We start from the raw sequence: 12,008 nt of genomic DNA on the forward strand, positions 1-12,008 counted from the left end.
TTTCATTTTTCTACCTATTTTTCAATGTGGCTCTAATATTGCTACTCTTGTATTCATCATAAATAAATAGTCAGCGACCAGTTTGGCGTTTATTGATATTTTTCACTGAATACCACGAGAAGAGGGCAGGGCCACAAATCACACACACACACACACGTCATTGTTATTACATAATCATTACATCGTAATCATCATCAACAACACTGTCAGAACTGTTGTCATGGTTATAAGGAAGAATATCATCACGTAGGAGATTACATCACAGAAGCAGAGAGGAGTGTCACCGCGAAGAAGAATAAAAGAGGACAAGATTTTAAAAAAAAAGTGTAAGAATAAAAACAAGAAAATGACAAAAAAATAAATAAATAAAACTACGGAAGAAGAAAAAGATCGGGATGAAAATACGGGACTGACAACAGATAAAGTGTTACAGATTGAAAAAAAGTTGAGATAGTGATGTACGGAAATATGGACAGGTAGGTCGCACGCACACACCTCACACACCTTTACAGCAGAACAGAAGGTACAATCACACAAATCATCGGTCACTGTACAACACAAGCGAGGAACACGTACGTGATCATGCCAAGAAGGAAACATCCAAAAAACATCCGAAAGAGGCTTCGAAAAACACAGCTGCTGATTGGCTAAGAGCTGGTCGCAGAAAACCGCACATCTGAACATGAGATTTTTGGTTCAGTCTGTTAGCATTTGCCTCGCATAGGTACAGCTGCGTAAGTCTGTAACATTAAAACACAACAATAACTTGTTCAGGTAACATCAACTGACCACTGAGCAGGTTTCATTTTACCGTAGCATCCAATTTTTTTTTTTGTTTGTTTTGTCTAATGCTAGCTAACTGTGGAATATTTATCATTTATTACCAAAATATGAGCGAATTATACAAGCTGATATGCCACTCTAAAAAGACTTCTCTGAATAAATTGGCATTTTACTTATCCTTACGGCAGGAAATTTGCTGCTGTTGGCTGACATGAACCTCTAATTTGTTCTGATCTTGTGGAAAAAAAAAAAGTCACCAACTGGAGAAGGAATGTTTTAGTAAAACCTTGAACATCGTAACTCAGATGAGTTTTTCTGTTTCTGGAGTGTCTCCTCACTTTATCTAAACTCAAACACACCCGCACACACACACACACACCTCGAGTGCAAACTCCGTTTTGGATCCAGTTTCCATCGGAGTAACCATAGAGCTGTAGTTTAGATTGGGTTCACAGAAGCTGTATTTCTGAAAATGACATCACTCCCTGTATTAATATTTACATGCAGCAAGACATACGGCACAAAGCTGGTCGGTGAAGTATGTACGATGACGTGTGCGAACCCACTCTGAACAGCGTTGCGATTGGCTGGACGTGACTTCAATGCAACTATATTAGGGATGTCCAATATTAACTCTTTTTTTATGCCGATATCTGATATGCTGATACAGCAGACCCCCTAGGTACGAGCTTCGAAATGCAGAGTATTCTATGTTATGTCTGCAACTATTGCGAGATTTTGCTCCTGACACAATGGACCCACGAGATACAAGTTTAATTCCGTATCTAGATTGAATTTTCCCCATTAAAAATGACTCAAAATGAATTCATTTGTTCCCACTATCTAAGCACGAAAAACGTAGATGTAAACAAATATATTGATAATATAAAATGATAATAATTAAAAAAAAAACATTTTATATTATTTATTATATATATATTATTATAGGGAGAAAGAGAGCGATAGGTAAAATGACCAAGCGAGGGACAGTAAGCGAGAGACAGCGTGACAAAGTGTCGGGGCCACTAAGGGCAGGAGAAGGATTAAATATATTCATTTTTATTTTGGATGCCAGTCCTCGGTTGAGCACTCATAACTTGATATTTCCCCGTATCGTAAAACCTTGCAATAGTTGAAGACTCGGGAACACTAAACACTCGGGAAGCTCGTATCTAGGGGGTAACTGTATCTAGTTTTGAGCGCTCAACCAAGCTCCATTTTTCCCACCCAAATTTGTAAATCCCACGCATACAGGTTCATACAGGCCCCGTCTCTTTGTCTCGCTGTCCCTCGCTTGGTCATTTTACCTATCGCTTTCTTTCGTTCTCTCTCTCTTTCTATCATCTGAATCAAGTCCTCACTCCCAGTCCCGGTCCTTCTCCTAGGCTTAGTGGTCCCAACACTGTGGCGCCGTCGCGCTTCCCTGTCACTCGCTTGGTTATTTTACCCATTTTTCTAACAACAATATAAAATGTTTTCCTTATTATAATTATTTTATATTATCAATATATTTGATTATATCTATGTTTTTGATGTTTAGATTAGGGAAGGTTAATTATATATTTCTGGGGGGGTGGGCGCTGGAATGAATTTATTTGGCTTTTGGTTATTTTTATTGGGGAAAAAAAAAAAATCGAATCTAGATACGAGTGGATCGAGACACCAGTGCTGTCGAAGATTCAATTTGTATCTAAGGGAGTCCACTGTGTTGTCCAAACACTTAATTTCCGACACCGATACATGCAGTAGGTTTCCCAAAACTGCAGTAACAAAACGTCTCAGTACCTCACAAGCAATTCCAGCATATATGGTGAAACCCAGATAACGATTCTTACAGATATTACATAACTAATATGCTAATATCAGCCGATAATATCGGTCAGGCAATATTATCAGACATCCCTAAATTGTATATATATATATATATACACATACATATATATGTATATATATATTATATTTTAAGTGATTACTATACAACACAAACATACATTCCGTTCCACAAAGTTAACGAAGCTTAACATGGTTCGACTTGTCAGCTTTCTCGTTTTTGATGTTCTCTCTCTCTGTTCAAGTTGTGAATCTTTTGTCGATAACTCTTTTTTTAAAATAATCATTTAATCATTGACCCATTATATTAAACATCTAGATACCCACATCCTCACCCTCCCTCACCCCACGAGCAGGAGTGTTGCATTGTTGGTAGGGTGCAGGGGAACCACTCCATGGTTTACTCCAATGCTTCTGTGAAAGATACAAAGGAAAGTGTATCAATATGTTGAAACAACCGCTAACAACAAACAACGTCACCTCACAATTGACGCAGGAGCATCTTGTACTACTGCTGCCTCCTGTGGTTTGTGGTAGTGGGGTAAATGTAAATTTAAAAAAGTCAACAAATAACCAGGAGGTGGAAAAAGTACTAAAAAAATGTGATTTAGGGAAAGTAAAAGTAACCATCTACAAATCTACTCGAGTAAAGTAAAAACAAATAGATTTTTTTTTTTTTACTACCTGCGTCAAAATGTACTTAAAATTAAACTGACCTATTTCCAAAACTACTTATAAAATGACTCACAAATACTACTCAATTACAGTGATGTGAGTACCATAGTTTCCGGAGTATAAGTCGCACCGGTCAGCTAGAGTGCGGGCTGTGGTACAGGAGTAGCAGATACTGGTACACAAGCCTAGAGTGCCCTCTAGTGGCTGTCTAGTGCGAAAATAAAAAAACGTGAAATTATATATTTTAATATTTACGTTGCACATGAGTATAAGTCGCAAACCCAGCCAAAGGATGAAAAAAAAAACCTGCAAATTATAGTCCACAAAATAGGGTAAATGCAATCCGTTACTTCCTCCACCTCTGCAAATAACACGTCTACACACTTATTGATGGATGATCTTTTTAAAAAACTTTGTTTTCATTTTAACCATTTTACCATGGCCCCCAAAAAGACAGATATGTGGAAGAAACAAACCAGCTGACATTTATATGGAGAACAAAGTAAATGGAACCTTTCTCACCTGTCCCTTTACATCTGGTTGGAGAAAGAGGTGGGTGCCCCCGGCTGTCCATAACTCTGACCATATTCTGCCTCCTGTACGGAGACAAAGAAACAAGAGTCTTCTGAGTCAGTTATTATCTTTGTCAGTGGTCCCTCTTTCACCTACTGTGGGGGAAGGGGGGGAATAAAAATCGGAAGTAGGAACATCTTTAAATGACTTCACAAGCTGACCATGTCTCTCCTATCATTCCTATTTTAGTTGTTGTTGTGCTAACTGCTGCACTATTAGCATTTTTGTAGTGAGCCACCGCTTAGCTCAAAGCCATGACTCTTGACTGGAAAAAGGTGGCTTACCTACCTCAGGTGGAGGAGTTTAAGTATCTTGGGTGACGGAAGGATGGAGCGTGACATTGACAGGCGGATCGGTATGGGTCAGTTGTGGTCAAGTTGTTCTCGATTTACCGCTCAATCTACGTTCCTACCCTCATCTATGGTCATGAACTTTGGGACAAGACCGAAACAACAAGATCCCAGATACAAGCTGGCTTAAATGAGCTTCTTTCTCATTGGGTGGGTGGCAAGGGCGCTCCCTTAGAGATGGGGTGAGGAGCTCTGTCACCCGGGTGGAGCTTGGAGTAGAGCCGCTGCTCCTTTCAGTCAGCTGAGTTGGCTTGGGCATTTAAACCATAACCACGGGAGACGCTCCAGATATGTCCCACTGGGAGGAGACCCGGAGGAAGACCCGGGACACGCTGGAGTGACTATGTCCAGAGGGAGGGCTCTGAGACACTTCCTCCATGCCTTCCCGAGGCACGGAGGATATTGCCCCATGCATGGACTGTTGCCCTGGATAAGCGGAGGACGATAAATGGATGGACGGTTGGACAGTGAAGCTCAACTTCACTGTCCAACCATCCATCCATCCATCTATCGACCAGATATGCTTCATCACATTTTCTCTTCTTTGCGTTCGAAGTTTGTTGACCTTCAGTTAGCGAAGAGGAAGCTGCGCTAGCTAAGTGCACACACTCGTCTATGTTATGCTACCAGTATACAGTCCCTCATTCCCCTAACCCACGGGTTTCAACCTCATTGTCACCGAAGGGTCACATCAGCAATACAGTTCCCCTTGAAGGGCCCGGTGGTAACTGTAAGACTGTATAGCTGTAACGACTTCATAATATTTTAATACATGTTTTCAAGTTACAAATATCGAATAATATCTAATAATATATTGTACTGTGTATAATATATTTTTTTTATGTATTATCAAGTTCAGAAACAAAATGTCTCGGCGGCCGCATTTGGCCCTCGGGCCTTGCGTTTGACACGTATGCCCTAAGCAATAGCTTCCTGCCAGCACCTACTTTCGGAAACCGCTGCTCTATTCCATTCCTGTTCTCCTTCCACACGGTCCTGTTCTTGACTCGTGTTGTTCCCCGTCTTATCGCTTTTTTATTTTTATTTTTTTTTATGATTCATGTATTATTTTTTAATTATAATCAGACCAACAAATCTCTTTTTCCATCCAATTAGAGCTGCTCTTTAAGTCCCCCATGGTTGTTTTCTGCAGGTGCTACCTGGTTGTATCCCTGCTGGCTGTAGTCAGGCTGGTAGCCACCCTGGTTGCTGGCATACGGGTCCTGTTCATAGGCCCCCTGCTGGCCGTAGGCGTCAGGTGCAGCAGGTTTCTCCTGAGGAGGAGGAGGTGGCCGCATGAACGGAGCAATAATACCTGTCTCCTTGAAGACAAACCAGAGGTTCCCTGTCCACAACACTAGGTTGATGAAGCCGAAGGCCTAAAAAAAGCAGAAAGCGAATAATAATGAATCAGTCGTTGTTGTCTGTTGCGTGACAGTATATCTTTCGAAGAACTTCAAACTTACCACGGAAGTGTTGAGTCCAGACATGACTGGATCATGGACTTCACGGCAGCGGTTCTCCTCTGCGTCGCAGGCTGCGATCAGTGTAACGACTTTGTCGGGGTCAGTTGCTGTTTTCACGTCAGACAGACCTTTGGCCCACGCAGCCGAACTCACCAGCCACATGAAGGCAAAAACTCCAGTTACTCCAAGATCCTGAAATACAAACACATAATCAAGAAACAGGTCCAAATGTCACCACGTCACCTGATCGCCACAGAAGTGTTGGGCACATGAAAAACCTCTGTCTTAAAGCTATACTTCAAGTAATATACCAGTCCAAATCTAACATTGTACTACATTTAACATTTGTAAAACTAGGGACAGCACTACCAACATTTTGGATAATAATGGAGGAGCAGCATTACATACAAAGACTTTTTTACAAATTTTTATTATCATATACTTCTGTCTTTTCCCTGCAATGCCCGCATTTCTCCATAGATTGCGTAGAAAAGGCTAAAGGCATTTTTAGCATTTTAGCATTTTAGCCTTTGGGACTTTTACATTACTCGTCATCTACATTACTCTATTTGTTTTAGTCCATGCGAACGCTACATCGATTTGCTCCTGACCAGACCCGCTGTCAAATCTTTGGACCCGTTGTGGCCCGCAACTGAAAAAGTTTGCCCCCTGCCTGAATTGAGTGATAATTAAGTAATAATTACTGTACATATAATTAGGATTTATCCAATATACTTGTACATCTTTGCATGAAAACAAAGGATAAAATATGAGTCTGACACCCATGGTCTAGGGGTCTAGTTTTATCTACTGCTCCAGAGGCAGAGCCAGGGGGCAAACTGGGAGAGTAATTCCCCCGCCCCCGGGGCATTTTACAAAACAAACAAAACTATTTTATTACACAGTATGAAGAGTGAAGGAGTCTGAATTGATTTGAGGGTATTGCTGTTTAGCGAACAATTTCAATTCAATTTTTAAATTTAAAATTTTTTTTTCAAATAAGAAAAGGACCGCGTACAATATTAACAGTCCAAGTATGGTTTTTATTTTGACAGAAATGTTTAAAATGTTTGAAATGTTTAAAATGTAGCCCAGGTTATTTTTGTTATTCTTTTTAAGTACATTATTGCTTTATTATAATTATCTACATTTATTGCGTTTATTACAATATTTGTTTGAGTCTGGCGCAGGCTTCTTTACAAATCAAACTACGGTATGTTTGGTCAATGTGGTGGCAGTGGTGGCTTAGTGGTTAAGGAAGTGGACCTGAGTCCGGAAGGTTGCAGATTTGAATCCACCCAGCTGCTAACTCACTTTCTTAATTCGTTCTTTAAAATCTGCTCATAAAATTGCTGTCCATTCTTTTTTCTTTCTGACACCGTTTTAACTATAAAAATACAGATTCTAAATGCAATATACGGGATGGACTTACAATCATAGGGCCCTTGTTGTTCTCCTTGTACTTGTCAAAGACGAAGATATATACACTGAGCGCAGCCATGGAGTACAGGAAGGCGAACACACCAATCGTCACAAAGAACTCAGCTGAGGAGGAGTAGTCGCCCACCAGGAAGAGGCGCTCTATGTTCCCATTCTTACAGGTGGGGGCATCAAAGTACACCTGGTGGAGTCTGACAGATGAAGTGATCGTTTAGATTGACCTCAGAGACACAAACCAACCACAGGAGTCAGCAGTGGACAAGAAGCTCATGTGTCCCCATGAACTAAACCCAATGGTTTTCTCTTTTCTGAGAGAGAGGTACTGTAATTTCCGGACTATTGAGCGCACCTGAAAAAAAAACTGTACATATATAGGCCGCACTTCTCTATAAGTCGCAGGTGTCTATGTTGTAACATAACAGATTTTTTTTTTCACTTTTAATTAAATAAATGCTTTTTTTCCCCAAATAATGCCTGTAACACTGCTGGTTACACGTTCTTTCCTGATTCGACGCCCCGACCGTAGTTGAAGTTCACAGGGGAGACTTAGTAATCTGCTCCACGGAGTTCACAGGGGAGACTTAGTGATCTGCTCCAGGGCCGAAGCTAACATTAGCTACAGGGCTAACTCCCTTCACTTTGTGCTTGTCCACAGCAGAGGTAAACAGAAACAGTGAAGTTGGGGTCTTTATTATCAGCCACACCGACCACAACAGAACATAAACAGAACATACGCCACTAGTAGTAGCCTACCAGAAAAGTCATTGATCGCTAGCGGTATGATCTTCGCTAGCCCCTATAATCAATAAATTAGCCACATCATTGTTTAAGCCACAGAGAAAAAAAGTAGCGGCTTTTAGTCCAGAAATTACGGTAGGTGTTTGGGTGTGTACAAACTAGAGTTGGGTGATATTGGCAAAAAAATAAAAAAAAAATTCTTCCCAATTATTTATGACTTTTAGCCTATAACAATTAATATGACAATAGAGCACAATTGCACTTGCATGTTTATGACTCTGTGTCTGTGCAAACGAGATGTGACTGGAATGTCATACATTTTATATGTCATACAGTTTCCCAAAGTGGGGGCTGGCGGGGGTCTGGGCGGGGTGGAATGAATGAATGAAACATAATATTGTCCAATGCTGTAAATGTTTAGCAAGAGACTGGTAAAAAAAAACAATTTGGGAACCGCGGCACTAGTGCATGTTTTCACTCATATTTAGAACAGCAGTTAAAGTAAATGGGAAATTACAAATGCAACAAATTCAAGTAGCTAAGGATACGGCATTCAGCCAATTCTTTTATGTGAAACAAATGTTTTCTGCCTCCGCAAAACTGACTGAAAGTCAGCCACTTATCCTCCTCTGCTCTGCCATAAGAGCGCTGACTGACCAGGTTGCGTCTGCTCATGTCTACATGACAACAACCGTCACGCAGAGCACCCTCAAGCTAGCACGCCGTCGGTGTGGAAGGGAGCTCTACGCTTTTTTATTTGAAATACATTGTAAAGTCTGATAGGTACCTGCCAGGTTTTTGGGCCGTGTTCTGCATATCATTTTGTTCACTGACCTGCTTCTTAGCTAAGAGAGTGAGTGAGTGAATGAGGAAGAGAGAGAGAGTGTTGTAGGGTAATCGTGAATTACACCCGTGACACCGGACCTGTTTGGAGTTTGTCCACTTATTTTTGTGAGTAAAACCTTTTTTAAGTTACACTTTAGAATTCTCAATTTACACAGGGTAGTCACCGCAAAGTCATTCGGGACAACAAACTTACCGTAATATCTCTAAGACTCTAAGCCGCTACTTTTTTTTACACGCTTTGAACCCTGCGTCTCAAACAATGATTAATGACTAATACGGCTAATTTATGGATTTTTACGGGCTAATGAAGTTCATACCGCTAGCGAGCAATGACTTTTCCGGTAGGCTGGTAGTGTGTTATACCAGTAAGCGTATGTCCCTGAACTGTTGTGCTCAGTGTGGCTGATAATAAAGACCCCAACTTCAACCTGTTTCTGTTTACCTCTGCTGCGGACGAGCACAAAGTGAAGGGAGTTAGCCCCGGGAGCTAACGTTAGCTTCATCCCTGGAGCAGATTACTAAGTCTCCTCTGTGCGGCACCGAAGCAGGAAAAGAGCATTTTTCTATGTAAATATCCCATGTTACAATGTGGACACGTGTGCCTTATTGAGAAGTGTGGCCTATATATGTAGAATATTTTTTTTACTTTTTATATTATATTCGGTAATCTGACTCTTTAATGCCATCGTTCAGCCAAAGAGTATGATCCATGCATTCTCGTGTAGGTGTTTTCGTCAGCACGAGTAAAGACGTATTTTACTCGTCTTTACTCGTGTATACGGAGTATACAGAATCAACGTCCTCTGAATCAATTAAACCTCAGTCATCACTAAAAGACAGAAGAAGAAGTGCAGCGGTTCCACTTTGGGATAAAAAGCACCAAATATAATGGTTTTGGATTGAGTTAATGACGGGAATTATTTAAATATATTTCGTATATATATTGCGACTAAAGTGCTATATAAATAAATGTATTTTGGCATATTCATTTTTCATAATATTATTTGTTGTGATAACTGCTGATTTTTTTTAGGTGTATTTGTATTTTATGTTGTGTATATATATATGTGTATATATATATATATATATACACAGTATATATATATACATATATATATATATATTGCATAGGAAATTGATTTTATACTCTTATGAAGTTTTATTTTGGAATGTGGTTGAACTGAGGAGTGAGTTCAGTTTGAGGTAAAGGTTTAAAAAAAAAAAAAAAAAGATGAACTGACCTGAATGGATACTCAAACTCCACCTCAATGCTCAGGTCGCTGTCGGTCCGGTTCTTACACTCCACTGACATCCTGAACATTCCAGAATAACTGCCACAGGTGGAGAAGGCGAAGATGGCAAAGAACTGGAGGTAGAAAAGGAAGTGGAAAACGTTGAGAAAATAAGACAGAAGACAATTTGGGGATTTGAATAAAGAGGAAAAGGTGAGGGGAAAACAGAGAAGGAGGGAGAGGAGAGAAGAGAGCAGTAGAGAAGGGTCAAGTAGTCGAAGAATAATACGAGATGAATAACCGAGAGAGCAAAATGAAGTGAAAGGAAATGAGAGGTGAGAAGGTTGAGAAGGAAGAAATGAGGAGACGAAAATGAAACAATAAAAAGATGAAGGAAGAGGAGGAGGACGGAAACACCAAAAACAATGAAAAGATGAAGGAAGAGGAGGAGGACGTTGGGCAAAAAAAAAAAAAAGAGTGAAGCAAATAGGGATGGAAAGGAATAAGGAACAAATAAGGAAAGAAGAAAATGATAGAGGAGGAAAGGAGAGAGGAAAGAATACAGGGAATAGAGGGAGGAGATTTAAAAGGAAGAAGTGAGTGGAGTAGATGGAGGAGCGAGAGCAATGGAAAGAAATGGTGGGAGTGGAAAACAGTGGAGAGGAAGGAGAAGGTTGAAGAAGAGGATTAGGAGAAGGTGAAAAATAAAAAGGAAGTGGAGCAGAAAGGGGTTGTTGTTGTCGCAGTGTTTGGTTGTGACTTGAACTCACCCATTGTAGAATCTTGATAAAACCCAAGGGAACTTTGAGGATCCGGAACTGGCCCTGAGCCACCATCTGAGGACAGGCACAGAAAAACGCATAGAAGGAAAATGTATTATTCGACTGAAGGCCTAATTGTTGACCTGTTAAGTTAAACATCTGAATAAAATAGTCCCAGAAGTTTGGGATTATGTTATGAAAACCGATATGAGGGACTTTTGGTCTGATCAGTGAATTAATATGCTGTTCTCTCCATCCTCACCACCATTCTCCACCTCCTGCGGCTGCCATCTTACACACGCGTGCACGCGCTCCGTGTTATCGCAGGAGCGCGCCTGATGCGACAAAACAGCTGATTTCTGATCGATCGGAGAAATCTGGATTTTTTTTTCGCCTCCCCCTGCGATTTCTTATTAATTTTACCCCATTTTTTTTTTTTTTTTACAACCTGTCACTCATCCAACGCTGCCGATACTGTCGTTGCGGCCTGAGTCATACACAAGCACATGCACACGCACAGATGCAGAGAAACACAGACACGACGCAGCTGCAGCAACGACAATAATAACCGTAACCTGATTCATCGCCACAACGACAAAACAAAACAAACAAACAAACAAACAAAAAAAATTAAGTTAGGAATTCCAACCTGATTCACAACGTCCATCCTGATCCTGTATCCTGGAGAGAGGATATGATGATGTATGAGGAGGAGGAGAAAGAGGAGGAGGGAGGAAGGAGGAAGAAGAGGAGAGGGAGGCAGGAAGGAAGGTCAGTCCTCCTCCGTCAGCTTCGTTGTATTATTTTTTTTTAATATATCTAAAACATTTTGGAAATGTTTATCGGACGTCGATAAGCTGCTCCTAAAATAATGTAAACGTTTTTACATCATTCTTACAATTGATATATTTACCGTTTGCCTACGTTGAATGAACGAAAACATTTTTTTCTGAAAAAAAGGTGTTGATTTTTACCTGTTAGTGGGACTACTTTATTTTCTCTGTATCGTCCATAATTCGTTTGTTTGGTTTAATACAGGCATGGACAAACTAAGGACCGGGGGCCGGATGCGGCACGTTCAGCTTTTTAATCGGGCCCGCCAAAATTTTTCTAAATTATTTTTATTTACATTATCATTATACAGTACTTCTGCCTTTTTCCTGCAATACCCACGTTTCCCCAATAGATGGCGTAGGAAATGATAAAAGCATTTATGCATGACTTTTACATGTCGTTTATCTTAGTTCACACAAACGCTCCACCCTGTTCAATTTTAGGACAATTGTGGCTTTGTGGAGTTTAAAGGTTTGCTCA

General features: G+C 40.4%; 1 protein-coding gene across 2 annotated transcripts; it reads right to left on the reverse strand.

Moving 5' to 3' along the window:
• Window positions 1-1,958: 1,958 nt before the first annotated feature.
• On the reverse strand, window positions 1,959-11,719 carry LOC103384385 (synaptophysin-like). Of its 2 annotated transcripts, XM_008317886.3 has the most exons (8): window positions 11,344-11,719; window positions 10,704-10,769; window positions 9,943-10,067; window positions 7,110-7,308; window positions 5,678-5,869; window positions 5,372-5,590; window positions 3,811-3,884; window positions 1,959-3,027 (listed from the first exon to the last, which is right to left on the reverse strand). In XM_008317886.3, exons 1-7 carry the CDS (start codon window positions 11,359-11,361, stop codon window positions 3,819-3,821), a joined length of 885 nt encoding a protein of 294 aa, XP_008316108.1. In that variant the 5' UTR covers window positions 11,362-11,719; the 3' UTR covers window positions 1,959-3,027; window positions 3,811-3,818. The 2 variants fall into 2 exon arrangements, with proteins under 2 accessions (XP_008316108.1, XP_024915355.1); XM_025059587.1 differs by lacking the exon at window positions 11,344-11,719 and having other exon boundaries at window positions 10,704-11,315.
• Window positions 11,720-12,008: the final 289 nt, after the last annotated feature.

The sequence above is a fragment of the Cynoglossus semilaevis genome, chromosome 10 (genome assembly GCF_000523025.1).
Source record: "Cynoglossus semilaevis isolate Cse_v1.0 chromosome 10, Cse_v1.0, whole genome shotgun sequence".
NCBI classification, from domain to species: Eukaryota; Metazoa; Chordata; class Actinopteri; order Pleuronectiformes; family Cynoglossidae; genus Cynoglossus; species Cynoglossus semilaevis.